The sequence below is a fragment of the Nerophis lumbriciformis genome, linkage group LG02 (genome assembly GCF_033978685.3).
Source record: "Nerophis lumbriciformis linkage group LG02, RoL_Nlum_v2.1, whole genome shotgun sequence".
NCBI classification, from domain to species: Eukaryota; Metazoa; Chordata; class Actinopteri; order Syngnathiformes; family Syngnathidae; genus Nerophis; species Nerophis lumbriciformis.
The window spans coordinates 6,142,108-6,165,000 of record NC_084549.2 but is presented as its reverse complement, the minus strand read 5'-3'; the positions used below and the strand labels follow the sequence as shown (position 1 = coordinate 6,165,000).

The window sequence follows — 22,893 nt, the reverse complement described above, 5'->3', positions numbered from 1 at the left end:
TATCATTACGCCATGTACCAAATAAAATTGCTTCGAGGTCGGTAAGCAAAACCAGAATTAATCCGTACTGGGTTATAAGACGCACTGTCAAGTTTTGAGAAAATTCAAGTATTTTAAGTGCACTTAATAGTACGAAAAATACGGTATATTGGTTTGAATAAAGATGTGATCAAATTTTACGCCGTAATAATACTGGCACAGTTCAATCCATCAAGCGGTGCGGCTTCATAGCTTACCAAAGTCGTACTAAAACATTTGGATAGATTTTTGAGCGCCGTGTGTAATGTTCTATATTTTCAATGGAACATATAAAATGTTGGTGTTGTTTACTTGAGTCCTATTGCAGTCCACTTGTATCTCTTATGTGTGACTGCCATCTACTGGTCACACTTATCATTACGCCATGTACCAAATAAAATTGCTTCGAGGTAGGTAAGCAAAACCAGAATTATTCCGTACTGGGTTATAAGACGCACTGTCAAGTTTTGAGAAAATTAAAGTATTTTAAGTGCACTTTATAGTACGAAAAATACGGTATATTGGTTTGAATAAAAATGTGATAAAATGCATTTTTATCAGATAGACATACCTTAATAATACTCGCACGGTTCAATCCATCAAGCGGTGTGGCTTCATAGCTTACCAAAGTCGTACTAAAACATTTTGATAGATTTTTGAGCGCCGTGTGTAATGTTCTATATTTTCAATGGAACATATAAAATGTTGGTGTTGTTTATTTGAGTCATAGTGCAGTCTACACCTATCTCTTATGTTTGACTGCCATCTACTGGTCACACTTATCATTACACCATGTACCAAATAAAATAGCTTCGAGGTATGTAAGCAAAACCAGAATTATTCCGTACTGGGTTATAAGACGCACTGTCAAGTTTTGAGGGAAAAAAAGGATTTTAAGTGCGCCTTATAGTCCGGAAAATACGGTACTTTTTGGATGACATGGTCCGTGTCTTTGGTCTGTGTAGCCTTAACAATTGAACCCAAGTGAACCGATCCCTTCCGTCAAGCAGTCTCTGTCCACACCAGGGTTCGGATGCCCAAACGAGAGTTCTTTGGGGGGTTTTTTTTGTTTTTTTTACCATGCCAAACATGACAAGTGTGAACGCAGCGTTACATCAAACTGACTTCTCACACCTCACCCAGATGGTGATGGAGGGCGGTGACTGGCTGGTGGGCGGCGACCTGGAGGTGCTGGAGCCCATCAAGTGGAACGACGGCCTGGACCAGTACCGCTTCACTCCGCGGGAGCTCAAGCAGAAGTTCAAAGACATGAAAGCAGGTCCGTCGAAACGTTTGAGTTGGAATACGCCGGGTTTTTTTTGTTCTTCCAGAAGAATATAGCGAAGGAGCAGCTGTTAAAGTGGTAAAGTTCAAAGTTGCATGGCGTTGTTTGTGGTCACTTGGAGAGATTACGGATTCACGATGGACATTGATTGATTGATTGATTGATTGAAACTTTTATTAGTACATATTCCGTACAATTGACCACTAATTGGTAACACCCCAATAAGTTTTTCAACTTGTTTAAGTTAATCAATTCATGGTACAAATATATACTATCATCATAATACAGTCATCACACAAGTTAATCATCAGAGTATATACATACCTGCCAACTTTTGAAATCAGAAAAACCTAGTAGCCAGGGTCCAGGGGCCGCAGGCCCCGGTAGGTCCAGGACAAAGTCCTGGTGGGGGGTTCAGGGGGGCGAAGCGACGCAAAATGATTATTAGCATTCAGACAGGTTAAAATGTTGCTAAAACCATCACTTTTCTATCAGTCACAGTGACTTTTCAAAACAAAAATATTACAGCAAAAATCATATGGGTTGATTGACATGTTTATTCTGTAAGCTAACTTCAATAGTTTGAAATTATTTTGACAGTTAATGCCAGTTATCCTGTCAACCTTTCACAAGACTTCAATTTGTTAATTGAAAGTATAAACACTTTTTACAGTAAACAAATGGTAAAACAGTACTAAACAATTCCATTAAAAAAAAAATTGGTGTCATTATTAACTTTCTGTCCAAGCTTGTATAATCTACTGCCTTGTTCAATTGTAAAAAAAATTCTGTGCCTAAAATTCACATTTCTATCACAATTATCATACTGTAAACATGGTAAGCTAACTTCATTAAAATTAATAGTCCTGTCAATAGCATGGAATTACAATTCAAATGTAGTTTTTTTGTAAGCCTTTCAAAAGAATTCAAAATATGAAAAATTTATGAAAATGTATTTAAGCCATCAGACACTTGAAAAGTGGCACATCACATCTCTAATGTAATCATTTTGACTTTTCAACAGAAATAGCACTGCAAAAATATTAAGGACATACTTCTGTATTTTGGTAGTTATGCTGTCAACATTTAACAAGATTTCTTCAACTTGGACTTGAAAGCATAAACAGTATAAACACTTTTAACAGTATAACAGTACTAAACAATTCCAATAGATAACATTGGTGTCATTACCTTTTTGTGGCTAAAATCCATCGCTAATTCCTCCGTGTCCGATCGGAAAATCTTGTCTGCACAAGGTGCAATTTGCGTAGTTTTCACCCTTTTTGGAACGGATAATTATTCCCGGACAGGCTTTTGAATATTCTTCACGGAATGACTGCAGTTTTCTTTTCGGTTTAAGACTCGTTTGCGATTTTTCTCCGGCTGATTCCATGATCATTCGCTCGTTTGGAAACAATGGGCAACAGGTGCCTCGTGCTTGGCAGCGGTGCTATAAATAGCCTCGCGCATGGCATTCGGAATGGCTCGATAGGAAGTTACGGGAAGCAGTGTCGATTGTCATTGTTGTTACGCGATTTCGTGAATAAAACTTACATTTTTTTTATTTTTTTTAATTAATGAAAAACTGTATTTTTTATCACTGCAACCGTACTAATTACGGGAAAACCGGAGTAGTTGGCAGGTATGTATATTCATTGAATTATTTACATTATTTACAATCCGGGGTGTGGGATGTGGAGGGGTTGGGGGTTAGGTTTGGTTGATATCAGCACTTCAGTCATCAACAATTGCATCATCAGAGAAATGGACATTGAAACAGTGTAGGTCTTTTGGTAGGATATGAACAGCGAGCGGTGAACATAGTGAGCTCAGAAAGCATACTTGCCAACCCTCCCGGATTTTCCGGAAGACTCCCGAAATTCAGCGCCTCTCCCGAAAACCTCCCGGGACAAATTTTCTCCCGAAAATCTCCCGAAAAATTCAGGCGGAGCTGGAAGCCACGCCCCCTCCAGCTCCATGCGGACCTGAGTGACGTCGTGTGCGCAACACCACGTAAATCGTTGGCCAGCCAAAAAGTAACCCCAGTACGCTATAGCCAACATTCACCAGGAGATGGCAACAGACAAACATAGATCACTATTACATTCCTCCCCTTTTAGAAATGTATAGAAGTTACTCAAAATAAATAAACAACCCAACCAAAAAATGCAGCAGCTCGATTAAAAAACTGTACTTAAGCCACATTCTTTTCTTTTTTTTTTTAGTACTGAACTCTTAACCCTCATTTGTAAAAAAAAACAACATGCTTATTATACAAACAGTATTTGTACACCTTTAACACAGATTTTTATACTGTCTTCAGAGATTCAGTTTTTTTTGGTGGTACTCGAAACCTTTCTGGGTACCTGCGAAAGGGTGTTCAGCATGGTTAGAAAAATAGTGACAGAGAATAGAACAAGGATGGACAATTCAACCCTTAACTCAACAATGAGTAGATGAGTGTTATGTGTGTAAATAAATGAACACTGAAATTCAAGTATTTCTTTTATATATATATATATATATATATATATATATATATATATATATATATATATATATATATGGGTGCCATGATATATATATATATACAGGTAAAAGCCAGTAAATTAGAATATTTTGAAAAACTTGATTTATTTCAGTAATTGCATTCAAAAGGTGTAACTTGTACATTATATTTATTCATTGCACACAGACTGATGCATTCAAATGTTTATTTCATTTAATTTTGATGATTTGAAGTGGCAACAAATGAAAATCCAAAATTCCGTGTGTCACAAAATTAGAATATTACTTAAGGCTAATACAAAAAAGGGATTTTTAGAAATGTTGGCCAACTGAAAAGTATGAAAATGAAAAATATGAGCATGTACAATACTCAATACTTGGTTGGAGCTCCTTTTGCCTCAATTACTGCGTTAATGCGGCGTGGCATGGAGTCGATGAGTTTCTGGCACTGCTCAGGTGTTATGAGAGCCCAGGTTGCTCTGATAGTGGCCTTCAACTCTTCTGCGTTTTTGGGTCTGGCATTCTGCATCTTCCTTTTCACAATACCCCACAGATTTTCTATGGGGCTAAGGTCAGGGGAGTTGGCGGGCCAATTTAGAACAGAAATACCATGGTCCGTAAACCAGGCACGGGTAGATTTTGCGCTGTGTGCAGGCGCCAAGTCCTGTTGGAACTTGAAATCTCCATCTCCATAGAGCAGGTCAGCAGCAGGAAGCATGAAGTGCTCTAAAACTTGCTGGTAGACGGCTGCGTTGACCCTGGATCTCAGGAAACAGAGTGGACCGACACCAGCAGATGACATGGCACCCCAAACCATCACTGATGGTGGAAACTTTACACTAGACTTCAGGCAACGTGGATCCTGTGCCTCTCCTGTCTTCCTCCAGACTCTGGGACCTCGATTTCCAAAGGAAATGCAAAATTTGCTTTCGTCAGAAAACATGACTTTGGACCACTCAGCAGCAGTCCAGCTGGTGTCGGTCCACTCTGTTTCCTGAGATCCAGGGTCAACGCAGCCGAGTATTGTACATGCTCATATTTTTCATTTTCATACTTTTCAGTTGGCCAACATTTCTAAAAATCTCTTTTTTGTATTAGCCTTAAGTAATATTCTAATTTTGTGACACACGGAATTTTGGATTTTCATTTGTTGCCACTTCAAATCATCAAAATTAAATGAAATAAACATTTGAATGCATCAGTCTGTGTGCAATGAATAAATATAATGTACAAGTTACACCTTTTGAATGCAATTACTGAAATAAATCAAGTTTTTCAAAATATTCTAATTTACTGGCTTTTACCTGTATATAGCTAGAATTCACTGAAAGTCAAGTATTTCTTATATATATATATATATATATATATATATATATATATATATATATATATATATATATATATATATATATATATATATATATATATATATGAAATACTTGACTTGGTGAATTCTAGCTGTAAATATACTCCTCCCATCTTGGTACTCACTTGTGTTGCCAGCTATTTAGACATTAATTGGCTCATTTTCAGTGGATAGTAATCAAATGCTGCTATAAAGCTGTATGCTGACTACTCCAAAGTATTTTTGTGTAGTATTTCCCCTTAAGAAGATTTACTGTGATGCTTTTGTGAGATATTGTACAACGGAACGTCAATTTATGGTTCTTGAACAGAGTATTTAAATAGACAAGTTACAAAACCCAAAAGCAGTGAAGTTGTCACGTTGTGTAAATGGTAAATAAAAAGAGAATACAATGATTTGCAAATCCTTTTCAACTTATTTTCAATTGAATAGACTGCAAAGACAAGATACTTAAAGTTCGAACTGAGAAACGTTGTTTTTTTTTGTGCAAATTATAGCTCATTTGGAATTTGATGCCTGCAACATGTTTCGAATAAGCTGGCACAAGTGGCAAAAAAGACACTTATTTGGAACATCCCACATGTGAACAGGCTAATTGGCAACAGGTGGGTGCCATGATTGGGTATAAAAGCAGCTTCCATGAAATGCTCAGTCATTCACAAACAAGGACGGGGGCGAGGGTCACCACTTTGTCAACAAATGCCTGAGCAAAGAACAACATTTCTCAACCAGCTATTGCAAGGAATTTAGGGATTTCACCATCTACGGTCCACAATATCATCAAAATGTTCAGAGAATCTGGAGAAATCACTGCAGGTAAGCAATGATATTATGGACCTTCGATCTGTCAGGCGGTACTGCATCAAAAAGCGACATCGGTGTGTAAAGGATATCACCACATGGGCTCAGGGACACTTCAGAAAACCACTGTTAGTAACTACAGTTTGTCGCTACATCTGTAAGTGCAAGTTAAAACTCTGCTATGCAAAGTAAAAGCCATTTATCAACAACACCCAGAAACGCAGTCGGCTTCGCTGGGCCCGAGCTCATCTAAGATGGACTGATGCAAAGTGGAAAAGTCTTCTGTGGTCTGACGAGTCCACATTTCAAATTGTTTTTAGGAACTGTGGACGTCGTGTCCTCCGGACCAAAGAGGAATAGAACCATCCGGATTGTTATAGGCGCAAAGTTGAAAAGCTAGCATGTGTGATGGTATGGGGGTGTATTAGTGGCCAAGACATGGGTAACTTACACATCTGTGAAGGCAGCATTAATGCTGAAAGGTACATACAGGTTTTGGAGCAACATATGTTGCCATCCAAGCACTGTTACCATGGACGCCCCTGCTTATTTCAGCAAGACAATGCCAAGCCACGTGTTCAATCAACGTGGCTTCATAGTAAAAGAGTGCGGGTACTAGACTGGCCTGCCTGTAGTCCAGACCTGTCTCCCATTGAAAATGTGTGGTGCATTATGAAGCCTAAAATAGCACAACGGAGACCCCCGGACTGTTGAACAACTTAAGCTGTACATCAAGCAAGAATGGGAAAGAATTGCACCTGAAATGCTTAAAAATGTGTCTCCTCAGTTCCCAAATATTTACTGAGTGTTGTTAAAAGGAAAGGCCATGTAACACAGTGGTAAAAATGCCAATTTTTTGCAATGTGTTGCTGCCATTAAATTCTAAGTTATTGATTATTTGCCAAAAAATAACTAAATTTACCAGTTCGAACATGAAATATCTTGTCTTTGCAGTCTATTCAATTGAATATAAGTTGAAAAGGATTTGCAAATCATTGTATTCTCTTTTTATTTACCATTTACACAACGTGACAACTTTACTAGTTTTGGGTTTTGTATGTATATTAAAGCACATTTCCCCATAAGATGTAACAAAAGTCCATGTTTTAGTAAAGGTTTGTAGACTTTGAAAACAATATTAAGGGTAATACAGTACTGTGTATCAAACAAAATTAACAAAGGGATGATGGATAAATGTTTTATTTATCATCAAAGCCAAAACAACAACAAGAACGAGCTTGCTAAGAATTGTCCTCTTCATTTGTAGCCGCCCTGGCGAAAACGCACACCCCCTGTCACTAGCCCTGTGGTGCAATCAAAGTTGGAAATCACAAAACTCCTTAACTTCGACAGCCAGGTCGCTGCAATGATTAGGAATGAAAATAAAATAAAATCCACTTTACCCTGGCGATTAATTTTCTCGTGCAGCGGAAGAAGGCGAAGGGGAGAGGAAGCAGTGTCGACAACGCTGTGGATACTTTCTGAATCCATTGCATAGACAAGTTCGTCATACCAAAGACTATAAAAATGGGAGCCATTACCTCCCTGCTTGGCACTCAGCATCAAGGGTTGGAATTGGGAGTTAAATCACCAAAGATGATTCCTGGGCGTGGCCACCGCTGCTGCTCACTGTTCCCTTGATCACCTCCCAAGAGGTGATCAAGGGTGATGGGTCAAATGCAGGGAATAATTTCGCCACACCTAGTGTGTGTGACAATCATTGGTATTTTAACTTTGATAAATTGAAGCCAATTTCTCCATAAGATGTAACAAAAGTCCGTATTTTTGTCAAAGTTTGGAGACTTTGAAGACAATACAGTACTGTATATCAAACGAAATTAACAAAGAGGTGATGGATGAATTGTCCTCTTCATTTTGTAGCCGCCCTGGCGAAAACGCACACCCCCTGTCACTAGCCCTGTGGTGCACTCGCAGTTTGAAACCACAAAACTCCTTAACTTCGACAGGCAGGTCGCTGCAATGATTAGGAATTTTAAAAAATTTCAAAATCCACTTTACCCCGTCGATTAATTTTCTCGGTGTGCATCGGAAGAAAACGCAGTGTCGACAACGCTGTGGATACTTTCTGAATCCATTACATTGACAAGTTAATATATTGAAGCTAATTTCTCCATAAGATGTAACAAAAGTCCGTATTTTTGTCAAAGTTTGGAGACTTTGAAGACAATACAGTTTACCCTGTCAATTAATTTTCTCGGTGTGAAGCACAAGAAAGCGAAGGGGAGAGGAAGCAGTGTCGACAACGCTGTGGATACTTTCTGAATCCATTGCATAGACAAGTTCGTCATACCAAAGACTATAAAAATGGGAGCCATTACATCCCTGCTTGGCACTCAGGATCAAGGGTTGGAATTGGGGGTTAAATCACCAAAGATCATTCCTGGGCGTGGCCACCGCTGCTGCTCACTGCTCCCTTGATCACCCAAGGGTGATGGGTCAAATGCAGGGAATAATTTCGCCACACCTAGTGTGTATGACAATCATTGGTATTTTAACTTTAATAAATTGAAGCCAATTTCTCCATAAGATGTAACAAAAGTCCCTATTTTTGTCAAAGTTTGGAGACTTTGAAGACAATACAGTAGTGTATATCAAACGAAATTAACAAAGAGGTGATGGATAAACGTTTTATTTATCTTCACAGCCAAAACAACAACAAGAACGAGCTTGCTAAGAATTGTCCTCTTCATTTTGTAGCCGCCCTGGCGAAACGCACACCCCCTGTCACTAGCCCTGTGGTGCACTCACAGTTTGAAACCACAAAACTCCTTAACTTCAACAGCCAGGTCGCTGCAAAGATTAGGAATTTAAATAAAATAAAATCCACTTTACCCTGTCGATTAATTTTCTCGTTGTGCAGTGGAAGAAGGCGAAGGGGAGAGGAAGCAGCGTCGACAACGCTGTGGATACTTTCTGAATCCATTGCATAGACAAGTTCGTCATACCAAAGACTATAAAAATGGGAGCCGTTACATCCCTGCTTGGCACTCAGCATCAAGGGTTGGAATTGGGGGTTAAATCACCAAAGATGATTCCTGGGCGTGGCCACCGCTGCTGCTCACTGCTCCCTTGATCACCACCCAAGAGGTGATCAAGGGTGATGGGTCAAATGCAGGGAATAATTTCGCCACACCTAGTGTGTGTGACAATCATTGGTATTTTAACTTTAATAAATTGAAGCCAATTTCTCCATAAGATGTAACAAAAGTCCCTATTTTTGTCAAAGTTTGGAGACTTTGAAGACAATATAGTACTGTATATCAAACGAAATTAACAAAGAGGTGATGGATAAACGTTTTATTTATCTTCACAGCCAAAACAACAACAAGAACGATCTTGCTAAGAATTGTCCTCTTCATTTTGTAGCCGCCCTGGCGAAAACGCACACCCCCTGTCACTAGCCCTGTGGTGCACTCACAGTTTGAAACCACAAAACTCCTTAACTTCGACAGCCAGGTCGCTGCAAAGATTAGGAATTTAGAAAATTTCAAAATCCACTTTACCCCGTCGATTAATTTTCTCGGTGTGCATCGGAAGAAAACGCAGTGTCGACAACGCTGTGGATACTTTCTGAATCCATTACATTGACAAGTTAATATATTGAAGCCAATTTCTCCATAAGATGTAACAAAAGTCCGTATTTTTGTCAAAGTATGGAGACTTTGAAGACAATACAGTTTACCCTGTCAATTAATTTTCTCGGTGTGAAGCACAAGAAAGCGAAGGGGAGAGGAAGCAGTGTCGACAACGCTGTGGATACTTTCTGAATCCATTGCATAGATAAGTTCGTCATACCAAAGACTATACAAATGGGAGCCATTACCTCCCTGCTTGGCACTCAGCATCAAGAGTTGGAATTGGGGGTTGAATCACCAAAGATGATTCCTGGGCGTGGCCACCGCTGCTGCTCACTGCTCCCTTGATCACCTCCCAAGAGGTGATCAAGGGTGATGGGTCGAATGCAGGGAATAATTTCGCCACACCTAGTGTGTGTGACAATCATTGGTATTTTAACTTTAATAAATTGAAGCCAATTTCTCCATAAGATGTAACAAAAGTCCCTATTTTTGTCAAAGTTTGGAGACTTTGAAGACAATATAGGACTGTATATCTGAATCCATTGCATAGACAAGTTAATATATTGAAGCCAATTTCTCCATAAGATGTAACAAAAGTCCGTATTTTAGGCGAAACGCACACCCCCTGTCACTAGCCGTGTGGTGCACTCGCAGTTTGAAATTGGGCCTGTGGTTTATAAATGGTCTTTCTCAAGGATGCCATCCCAAGTCAACGTGATATCGCATCTGCCTTTTCAGATGCAGTATTTGCATTTCAGCTGCGCAACCCGGTCCACAACGGCCACGCCCTGCTGATGCAGGACACCAAGCGCCGTCTGCTGGGGCGAGGCTACAAGAACCCGGTCCTCCTGCTGCACCCGCTCGGCGGCTGGACCAAAGACGACGACGTGCCCCTGGACTGGCGCATGAGGCAGCACGCCGCCGTGCTGGACCAAGGCGTCCTGGACGCCGCCAGCACCGTGGTCGCCGTCTTCCCCTCGCCGATGATGTACGCCGGACCCACAGAGGTAAAACCGCCCACTCCCAGGTCCCAGCGGGTTTATGCGACTCTGGTAACGCTCTCCGTTAGGTGCAGTGGCACTGCAGGGCCCGCATGGTCGCCGGGGCCAACTTCTACATCGTGGGCCGGGACCCGGCGGGCATGCCTCACCCGCAGACTAAGCAGGACCTTTATGAACCCACACACGGGGGCAAGGTCCTCACCATGGCTCCAGGTCTCACCTCTGTGGAGATCATCCCCTTCAGGGTGGCTGCCTACAACAAGTCCAAGAAGGCGATGGACTTTTATGACCCGGAGTGGTGAGTAGAGACGGGTGAAGGTGTGGTCAATTACCGTGTTCACTCAAATATTGCACGGTCGGCATGTATTTGAGGCTTAGAGACGTATCCATGGCAACCAGTAGGTGGCCTCAAACAACATCCCAGAGTCAATCTGGAGAGATGGGTTCCTTTCACGTTTGAATCGATGCGATACCAACTACCAGTGCCTGGAAATCGATACCAGTACTCAACAATACCAATTTTGGGTACTTATGTAGTAATAAATGTTCATTTGTTTATTATTAAAGTCTAAAAAACTAGATTTAAAATGTAAAACTAAGCTGATAATAACAACTGTGCTGCCCTACCAATTCCCAGTGCCTGGAAATCGATACCAGTACTCAATATTACCAATTTTTGATACTTTTGTGTGTTTATGTGGTAATAAATGTTAATTTGTTTAATATTAAAGTCTAAAAAACTAGATTTAAAATGTAACACTGAGCTGATAATAACAACTGTGCTGCCCTACCAATTCCCAGTGGCTGGAAATCGATACCAGTACTCAACAATACCAATTTTTGATACTTTTGTGTGAGTTTATGTGTTAATAAATGTTAATTTGTTTAATATTAAAGTCTTAAAAACAGTATTTCAAATGTAAGATTAAATTGATGATAACAACTGTGCTGCCCTACCGATTCCCAGTGGCTGGAAATCGATACCAATACTCAACATTACCAATTTTTGATACTTTTGTGTGTGTTTATGTGGTAATAAATGTTAATTTGTTTAATATTAAAGTCTAAAAAACTAGATTTAAAATGTAAAACTTAGCTGATAATAACAACTGTGCTGCCCTACCAATTCCCAGTGCCTGGAAATCGATACCAATACTCAACAATACCAATTTGTGGTACTTTTGTGTGTTTATGTGGTAATAAATGTTAACTTGTTTAATATTAAAGTCTAAAAAACTAGATTTAAAATGTAAAACTTAGCTGATATTACCAACTGTGCTGCCCTACCAATTCCCAGTGCCAGGAAATCGATACCAATACTCAACAATACCAATTTGTGGTACTTTTGTGTGTTTATGTGTTAATAAATGTTAATTTGTTTAATATTAAAGTCTAAAAAACAGTATTTCAAATGTAAGATTAAATTGATGATAACAACTGTGCTGCCCTACCAATTCCCAGTGGCTGGAAATCGATACCAATACTCAACAATACCAATTTTTGATACTTTTGTGTGTGTTTATATGGTAATAAATGTTAATTTGTTTAATATTAAAGTCTAAAAAACAGTATTTCAAATGTAAGATTAAATTGATGATAACAACTGTGCTGCCCTACCAATTCCCAGTGCCTGGAAATCGATACCAATACTCAACAATACCAATTTGTGTTACTTTTGTGTGTTTATGTGGTAATAAATGTAAATTTGTTTAATATTAAAGTCTAAAAAACTAGATTTAAAATGTAAAACTTAGCTGATGTTACCAACTGTGCTGCCCTACCAATTCCCAGTGCCTGGAAATAGATACCAATACTTAACAATACCAATTTTTGATACGTTTGTGTGTGTTTATGTGGTAATAAATGTTAATTTGTTTAATATTAAAGTCTAAAAAACAGTATTTCAAATGTAAGATTAAATTGATAGCAACAACTGTGCTGCCCTACCAATTCCCAGTGCCTGGAAATCGATACCAGTACTCAATATTACCAATTTTTGATACTTTTGTGTGTGTTTATGTGGTAATAAATGTTAATTTGTTTAATATTAAAGTCTAAAAAACAGTATTTCAAATGTAAGATTAAATTGATGATAACAACTGTGCTGCCCTACCAATTCCCAGTGGCTGGAAATTGATACCAATACTCAACATTACCAATTTTTGATACTTTTGTGTGTGTTTATGTGGTAATAAATGTTAACTTGTTTAATATTAAAGTCTAAAAAAACAGTATTTCAAATGTAACACTAAGCTTATAATAACAACTGTGCTGCCCTACCAATTCCCAGTGCCTGGAAATCGATACCAACACTCAACAATACCAATTTTTGATACTTTTGTGTGTGTTTATGTGATAATGAGTGTTAATTTGTTTAATATTAAAGTCTAAAAAACAGTATTTCAAATTTAACATTAAATTGATATTACCAACTGTGCTGCCCTACCAATTCCCAGTGCCTGGAAATCGATACCAGTACTCAACAATACCAATTTTTGATACTTTTTGTGTGTTTATGTGGTAAGAAATGATAATTTGTTTATTATTAAAGTCTAAAAAACTTAGATTTCAAATGTAACATTAGATTGATAATAACAACTGTGCTGCCCTACCAATTCCCGGTGCCTGGAAATCGATACCAGTACTCAACATTACCAATTTCTGATACTTTTGTGTGTTTATGTGGTAATAAATGTTAATTTGTTTAATATTAAAATCTAAAAAAAACAGTATTTCAAATGTAACACTAAGCTGATAATAACAACTGTGCTGCCCTACCAATTCCCAGTGCCTGGAAATCGATACCAATACTCAACATTACCAATTTTCGATACTTTTGTGTGTGTTTATGTGTTATTAAATGTTAATTTGTTTAATATTAAAGTCTAAAAAAACTAAATTTAAAATTCTAAACTTAGCTGATATTACCAAATGTGCTGCCCTACCAATTCCCAGTGGCTGGAAATCGATACCAGTACTCAACATTACCAATTTTTGATACTTTTGTGTGTTTATGTGGTAATAAATGTTAACTTGTTTAATATTAAAGTCTAAAAAACTTAGATTTCAAATGTAACACTAAGCTTATAATAACAACTGTGCTGCCCTACCAATTCCCAGTGCCTGGAAATCGATACCAGTACTCAACAATACCAATTTGTGTTGTTGATAAATGGCTTTGGCTTTGCATAGTAGACCTTTAACTTGCTTTTAACTTTTAACTTTTAACAGTTTGACCCCAAAACTGATTATTTGTATTCCCTTTATTTCCTATGGTCACAATGTTTTAATAGTTTTATCATCACATATGTATAGAGAGTAACATAGCCTATGTTGCAATAGTAGTCTTCATACATGACATATGTATAGAGAGTAACATAGCCTATGTTGTAATAGTAGTCTTCATACATGACATATGTATAGAGAGTAACATAGCCTATGTTGTAATAGTAGTCTTCATACATGACATATGTATAGAGAGTAACATAGCCTATGTTCTAATAGTAGTCTCCATACATGACATATGTATAGAGAGTAACATAGCCTATGTTGTAATAGTAGTCTTCATACATGACATATGTATAGAGAGTAACATAGCCTATGTTGTAATAGTAGTCTTCATACATGACATATGTATAGAGAGTAACATAGTCTATGTTGTAATAGTAGTCTTCATACATGACATATGTATAGAGAGTAACATAGCCTATGTTGTAATAGTAGTCTTCATACATGACATATGTATAGAGAGTAACATAGCCTATGTTGTAATAGTAGTCCTCATACATGACATATGTATAGAGAGTAACATAGCCTATGTTGTAATAGTAGTCTTCATACATGACATATGTATAGAGAGTAACATAGCCTATGTTGTAATAGTAGTCTTCGTACATGACATATGTATAGAGAGTAACACATACTTGCCAACCCTCCCGGATTTTCCGGGAGACTCCCGAAATTCAGCGCCTCTCCCGAAAACCTCCCGGGACAAATTTTCTCCCGAAAATCTCCCGAAATTCAGGCGGACTAACCCACAATATAAACAGCGTGCCTGCCCAATCACGTTATAACTGTAGAATGATGGAGGGCGAGTTCTTGGTTTCTTATGTGGGTTTATTGTTAGGCAGTTTCATTAACGTCCTCCCAGCGCGGTAACAACACACAACAACAGCAAGTCAAGTTTTTGTCTACCGTAAAGCAGTTTGTCTGCCGTAAACAGCAATGTTGTGACACTCTTAAACAGGACAATACTGCCATCTAGTGCATTTGATGAAAGCACTTTTGTGCGTGCCACACAGCAATGCATCATCAGAGAGGGTGTTCAGCATGCTTAGAAAAATAGTGACAGAGAATAGAACAAGGATGGACAATTCAACCCTTAACTCAACAATGAGTAGATGAGTGTTATGTGTGTGTATATGTGTAAATAAATGAACACTGAAATTCAAGTATTTATTTTATATATATATATATAATAAAATAAATATATATATACGTATATATATATGTATATATACCGGAATCAATAAAAGGCTATCGATGCTGTCATCTAGCAAAGCTGAATTTGACCAAGCAACCCCCCCGTACCAAAAAGCCCTTGATGAAAGCGGATACAATTTCACCCTCACCTATGAACCCACGCCAGGAAACCAGCCAAAAAAGAACAGAAAACGAAACGACATCATCTGGTACAACCCCCCATACAGCAAAAATGTCTCAACTAACATTGGACACAAATTCCTCAACCTGATTGACAAACACTTTCCCAAAGACAACAACCTAAGAAAAGTATTCAACAAGAACAACATTAAATTGAGCTACAGCTGCATGAACAATATACGACAAATCATCTCAAACCACAACAAAACAATTGCAAATGAGCCGTCGGCCCCCAGACAGAGCGACTCCAAAACCAACAAAGGATGTAACTGTCGAAAGAAACCTGATTGCCCTCTCAACGGGGGGTGCTTACAAACATCAGTTGTCTACCAATCTAAGGTAATACGCAAGGACATTAACACATCCGACACATATGTAGGATTATCCGAGGGAGAATTCAAAACCAGATGGAACAACCACAAGGCTTCTTTCAGGAACAAAAACCTGCGAAATACCACAGAACTCAGCAAACACATTTGGGACCTCAAAGACAATAATGTTGAATATTCAATAACATGGCAAATTCTTGCATCCAGCACACCTTACAATAGTGGTAATAAAAGATGCAACCTATGCTTGAAAGAGAAACTGTTTATTATTTACCGTCCAGACCTGTCATCCCTCAACAAGCGCAGCGAAATTGTAACAACATGCCGCCATAGACGGAAACACCTCCTAGGTAACACATGAGCCAATCACCACGCCCCTAGGCCAGCCTGTACCCACCCACTCTGTGCCCTATATAAACCATGGTATGCGAATGCTCCCATTAAAATCTCCTGATGATTGAGGGTACCCCCCCTCATGAAACAGGCCTGTAGAGATGAAATAGTCTTGTGATTTTTTTCCCACACATACATATATTGCGCTCTACTACGGTATCGAGCACTATTTTTTGGATAACCTTATTAAGACATATATATATATATATATATATATAGCTAGAATTCACTGAACGTCAAGTATTTCTTATATATATATATATATATATATATATATATATATATATATATATATATATATATATATATATATATATATATATATATTAGAGATGCGCGGTTTGCGGGCACAACCGCAGAGTCTGCGGATTATCCGCGGATCGGGCGGATGAAATTAAAAAAAATTTGATTTTATCCACGGGTCGGGTCGGGTCGGGCAGTTGAAATAAAAAAATTTTGATTTTAAATAGATTCAGGCGGGTGGCAGTTAAACCAATTGGGAAATATATATACATAGTTAAATGTTGTTACCCACATACGAAAAACGAGCAGGCACCTGCAGCATATGCCACAACAGAAGAAGAAAAAAAAAAGAGATGGACACTTTTACGGAGCGGAGAAGGGACGCCTCGCCGGGGTCCGGGACCGAGGCCCCTTCCCCCGAGAGGGCCCCACCGGGAGCCGTAGCTGAGGCGATCCGCGAGAAGGGCCCGACGCACGTCCAGGGTCACCACCGCGCCCACCGCACCGACACCCCGCCTCGTCCGCCTTCGCCGCGGCCGGCGTCACGCGCAGCAGGTAAGCAGCTTACCTGCCCGCCACCCCCGTGGCCGGGGGCTCGTAACAGGGGTCACTCCGCGCGCTCCGCCCGCGCAGCTTACCTGCCCGCCACCCCTGTTGCCGGGGGCGCGTAACAGGGGTCACTCCGCGCGCAGTGCGCTCACGAAAGGGGTGGGGCTCACCCTGGTTGATATAGACAGCAGGACGGTGGCCATGGAAGTCGAAACCCGCTAAGGAGTGTGTAACAACCCACCTGCCGAATCAACTAGCCCTGAAAATGGATGGCGCTGGAGCGTCGGGCCCATACCCGGCCGTCGCCGGCAGCGAGACGCGCTTGGAGGTGCGCTCAGCGCGGCTCCCATAGGATTGCGCACTGGTGTGCGTCTGGGTCGTGACAGCGTGGCACGCATTGAATGTCTGTGCTGCATTGGATCAGTCTCCTTTCTTTAACAGGCAAAAGCTTTATAACCTCACTAATGCCTTGCATCGTCTATATTAGATATATAACAACGGGCGGGTGCGGTTCTGATCAAATGTTACATCGGGTGGATGGCGGATGGTTGACGACTTTCTGATGCGGTTGCGGATGAAATAATTGCCTATCCGCGCATCTCTAATATATATATATATATATATATATATAATCTATGAAATACTTGACTTGGTGAATTCTAGCTGTAAATATACTCCTCCCCTTTTAGCCACGCCCCCAACCACGCCCCCGTCCCACCCCGACCACGCCCACCCACACCCCCCTCCCCCCACCTCCCGAAATCGGAGGTCTCAAGGTTGGCAAGTATGGAGTAACAGAGCCTATGTTCTAATAGTAGTCTTCATACATGACATATGTATAGAGAGTAACATAGCCTATGTTGTACAAACCCCGTTTCCATATGAGTTGGGAATTTGTGTTAGATGTAAATATAAACGGAATACAATGATTTGCAAATCATTGTATTCCGTTTATATTTACATCCAATTTCCCAACTCATATGGAAACGGGGTTTGTACTAGTAGTCTTCATACATCTCATCTTGCAGGAATCTAACCGTCCCGCGTTTCTCTTCCCGTTTAGTCATGCTGACTTTGAGTTCATCTCCGGAACCAAGATGAGGAACTTGGCCCGCAGCGGAGACAACCCGCCGGATGGTTTCATGGCCCCCAAGGCCTGGAAGGTTCTGGTGGACTACTACAACTCCCTGCACAAGGACAAGTAAATGGGCTGCTAAAGGATAACGTGGAGTGCTGAATTGAGGTGACTCGGGTCACTAAGTGAGGTGGGTGTCGGGGGAAACTTTTTTGCCAAATCCAAATACTTTGAAGCATTTCTGCATTCCTTTCTGAAAATTGTGCGAGTTATGAATCCACGGCAGTTTATTACACTTAGTCGGAGGCAGCGCACTTACCTTAGCAGTTTATTACACTTAGTCTAAGGCCGCGCACTTACCTTAGCGCGGTTGTTCCACCTAGGAACGCTGCGTGGGAATATGTCTTTTTATGCATCGGAAGTAACTAGAAATAAGAATTTAATGTATATTTTTAACTTGCTATTTGGGGGATGTTGATGTACTTTCTGAAGGATACGCTTCATTTCATGATTTTAAGACTTGTTTGCCTTAACAATGCCATCACTACCTTAAGTGCCGAAACCTTTTCATACGTGTGTGTGAACGCCTTTCAACAAGTCGTGTGAGTACAGCATACATCAGGTGCTTGTTTGGCATATTTGACACAAAATAAAACCTCTCGTCTCAACAATTACAATTGTTGTCACCTTTAACAGGAAGCTGAGATAAGCAGTTGTTTTCATACAGTACATAGCAAGGGTGGCTGATACTGCCAATGTTGATATCAATCTGTTACAGGGTAAACACCAGGCCATTGAATGATTTTACAATTTTGCTTTAAAACGTGTTGATCCAGATGATAATCAGAATAAAACACAGCACAAATATTTTTGATATCAAGACTATCGGTATTTGGCTCGATCCGCCCACCCCAGCAGGCACGAGACATTGATCCAACGTTGATTTTGCACCATGTCCATTAACGTTGCAAAATAGTTGTATTTGTTCATTGAGACAACGTTGGTTTCTAACAATGGATCCACGTTTCATAGGTCATATCAAGGTCAGAACTCTACATTGATAATAATGTCCTCAAAAAGCACGTTATTTTAACGTTGTATTTGTGTTGGAAAATGACCAAATTTCAATGGTCAAATCAACGTCAGAACCCAACATTGATTAAACGTCGTCAAAAAGCATGTTGTTTCAACGTTGTATTTGTGTTGGAAAATGACCAATATGTAATGGTCAACTCAAAGTCAGAACCCAACATTGATAAAACGTTTTATTTGTGTTGGAAAATGACCAAAATTCAATGGTCAAAATCAACGTCAGAACCCAACATTGATTAAAGGTAGTCAAAAAGCATGTTGTTTCAACGTATTTGTGTTGGAAAATGACCAATATGTAATGGTCAACTCAAGGTCAGAACCCAACATTGATAAAACGTTTTATTTGTGTTGGAAAATGACCAAAATTCAATGGTCAAAATCAACGTCAGAACCCAACATTGATTAAAGGTAGTCAAAAAGCATGTTGTTTCAACGTATTTGTGTTGGAAAATGACCAATATGTAATGGTCAACTCAAGGTCAGAACCCAACATTGATAAAACGTTTTATTTATGTTGGAAAATGACCAAAATTCAATGGTCAAATCAACGTCAGAACCCAACATTGATTAAACGTCGTCAAAAAGCATGTTGTTTCAACGTTGTATTTGTGTTGGGAAATTACCAATATGTAATGGTCAACTCAAGGTCAGAACCCAACATTGATAAAACGTTTTGTACGTGTTGGAAAATGACCAAAAGTCAATGGTCAAATCAATGTCAGAACCCAACATTGATTAAACGTCGTCAAAAAGCATGTTGTTTCAGCATTGTATTTGTGTTGGAAAATGACCAATATGTAATGGTCAACTCAAGGTCAGAACCCAACATTGATAAAACGTTTTATTTGTTTTGGAAAGTGACCAAAATTCAATGGTCAAATCAACGTCAGAACCCAACATTGATTAAAAGTCGTCAAAAAGCATGTTGTTTCAACGTTGTATTTGTGTTGGAAAATGACCAAAATTCAACGGTCAAATTAACGTCAGATCCCAACATTGATAAAACGTTGTCAAAAAGCATGGTATTTCAACGTTGTATTTATGTTGGAAAATGACCAAAATTCAATGGTCAAATCAACGTCAGAACCCAACATTGATTAAACGTCGTCAAAAAGCATGTTGTTTCAACATTGTATTTGTGTTGGAAAATGACCAAATTTCAATGGTCAAATCGACGTCAGAACCCAACATTGATTAAACGTCGTCAAAAAAGCATGTTGTTTCAACGTATTTGTGTTGTAGAATATTGGTTGGAAAATGACCAAAATTCAATGGTCAAATCAACATCAGAACCCAACGTGTTTCAACGTTGTATTTGTGTTGGAAAATGACCAATATGTAATGGTCAATTCAAGGTCAGAACCCAACATTGATAAAACGTTTTATTTGTGTTGGAAAATGACCAAAATTCAATGGTCAAATCAAAGTCAGAACCCAACATTGATTAAACGTCGTCAAAAAGCATGTTGTTTCAACGTTGTATTTGTGTTGGAAAATGACCAAAATTTCAATGGTCAACTCAAGGTCAGAACCCAACATTGATTAAACGTCGTCATAAAGCATGTTGTTTCAACGTTGTATTTGTGTTGGAAAATATTGGTTGGAAAATGACCAAAATTCAATGGTCAAATCGACGTCAGAACCCAACATTGATTAAACGTTGTCAAAAAGCATGTTGTTTCAACGTTGTATTTGTGTTGGGAAATTACCAATATGTAATGGTCAACTCAAGGTCAGAACCCAACATTGATAAAACATTTTATTTGTGTTGGAAAATGACCAAAATGCAATGGTCAAATCAACGTCAGAACCCAACATTGATTAAATGTCATCAAAAAGCATGTTGTTTCAACGTTGTATTTGTGTTGGAAAATGACCAATATGTAATGGTCAACTCAAGGTCAGAACCCAACATTGATAAAACGTTTTATTTGTTTTGGAAAGTGACCAAAATTCAGTGGTCAAATCAACGTCAGAACCCAACATTGATTAAAAGTCGTCAAAAAGCATGTTGTTTCAACGTTGTATTTGTGTTGGAAAATGACCAAAATTCAACGGTCAAATTAACGTCAGATCCCAACATTGATAAAACGTTGTCAAAAAGCATGTTGTTTCAACGTTGTGTTTGTGTTGTAGAATATTGGTTGGGAAATGACCAAATTTCAACGGTCAAATCAACGTCAGAACACAACATTGATAAAACATTGTCAAAAAGCATGTTGTTTCAACGTTGTGTTTGTGTTGGAAAATGACCAAAATTCAACGGTCAAATTAACGTCAGATCCCAACATTGATAAAACGTCAAAAAGCATGGTATTTCAATGTTGTATTTATGTTGGAAAATGACCAAAATTCAATGGTCAAATCAACGTCAGAAACCAACACTTTGGTTAAACATTGTCAAAAAGCATGTTTCAACGTTGTATTTGTGTTGGAAAATGACCAAAATTCAATGGTCAAATCAACATCAGAACCCAACATTGATTAAACGTTGTCAAAAAGCATGTTGTTTCAACGTTATATTTATGTTGGAAAATGACCAAAATTCAATGGTCAAATCAACGTCAGAACCCAACATTGATTAAACGTTGTCAAAAAGCATGTTGTTTCAACGTTATATTTGTGTTGGAAAATGACCAAAATTCAATGGTCAACTCAAGGTCAGAACCCAACATTGATTAAACGTCGTCATAAAACATGTTGTTTCAACGTTGTATTTGTGTTGGAAAATGACCAAAATTCAATGGTCAATTCAAGGTCAGAACCCAACATTGATTAAACGTCGTCATAAAGCATGTTGTTTCAGCGTTGTATTTGTGTTGTAAAATATTGGTTGGAAAATGACCAAAATTCAATGGTTAAATCAACGTCAGAACCCAACATTGATTAAATGTCGTCAAAAAGCATGTTGTTTCAACGTTGTATTTGTGTTGGGAAATGACCAATATGTAATGGTCAACTCAAGGTCAGAACCCAACGTTGATAAAACGTTTTATTTGTGTTGGAAAATGACCAAATTTCAATGGTCAAATCAACATCAAACCTGACATTGATTCAACGTAGTCAAAAAGCATGTTGTTTCAACGTTGTAGTTGTGTTGGAAAATATTTGTTGGAAAATGACCAAAATTCAATGGTCAAATCAACGTCAGAACTCAACATTGATTAAATGTCGTCAAAAAGCATGTTGTTTCAACGTTGTATTTATGTTGGAAAATGACCAAAATTCAGTGGTCAAATCAACGTCAGAAACCAACACTTTGGTTAAACATTGTCAGAAAGCATGTTTCAACGTTGTATTTATGTTGGAAAATGACCAAAATTCAATGGTCAAATCAACGTCAGAACCCAACATTGATTAAACGTCGTCAAAAAGCATGTTGTTTCAACGTTGTGTTTGTGTTGTAGAATATTGATTGGAAAATGACCAAAATTCAATGGTCAAATCAACATCAGAACCCAACATTGATTAAACGTTGTCAAAAAGCATGTTGTTTCAACGTTGTATTTGTGTTGGGAAATGACCAATATGTAATGGTCAACTCAAGGTCAGAACCCAACATTGATAAAATGTTTTATTTGTGTTTGAAAATGACCAAAATTCAATGGTCAAAATCAACGTCAGAACCCAACATTGATTAAACGTCGTCAAAAAGTATTGTATTTCAACGTTGTATTTATGTTGGAAAATGACCAAAATTCAGTGGTCAAATCAACGTCAGAAACCAACATTGATTAAACGTTGTCAAAAAGCATGTTGTTTCAACGTTGTGTTTGTGTTGTAGAATATTGTTTGGAAAATGACCAAAATTCAATGGTCAAATCAAGGTCAGAACCCGAAAATTGATTAAACGTCGTCAAAAAGCATGTTGTTTCAACATTGTATTTGTGTTGGAAAATGACCAAAATTCAATGGTTAAATCAACATCAGAACCCAACATTGATTAAACGTCGTCAAAAAGCATGTTGTTTC

The 22,893-nt window shown here is 38.7% G+C and overlaps 1 protein-coding gene across 1 annotated transcript in view; it reads left to right on the top strand.

Moving 5' to 3' along the window:
* The window catches only part of LOC133579707 (bifunctional 3'-phosphoadenosine 5'-phosphosulfate synthase 2-like), an 84,094-nt gene extending 65,594 nt beyond the window's left edge, over window positions 1-18,500 (top strand). The window contains exons 9-12 of the mRNA XM_061934114.1: window positions 1,162-1,297; window positions 10,316-10,584; window positions 10,647-10,876; window positions 17,818-18,500. Coding sequence (XP_061790098.1) covers window positions 1,162-1,297; window positions 10,316-10,584; window positions 10,647-10,876; window positions 17,818-17,959 — 777 coding nt within the window. The 3' untranslated portion in view covers window positions 17,960-18,500. The remainder of the gene's footprint in view (window positions 1-1,161; window positions 1,298-10,315; window positions 10,585-10,646; window positions 10,877-17,817) is intronic.
* Window positions 18,501-22,893: the final 4,393 nt, after the last annotated feature.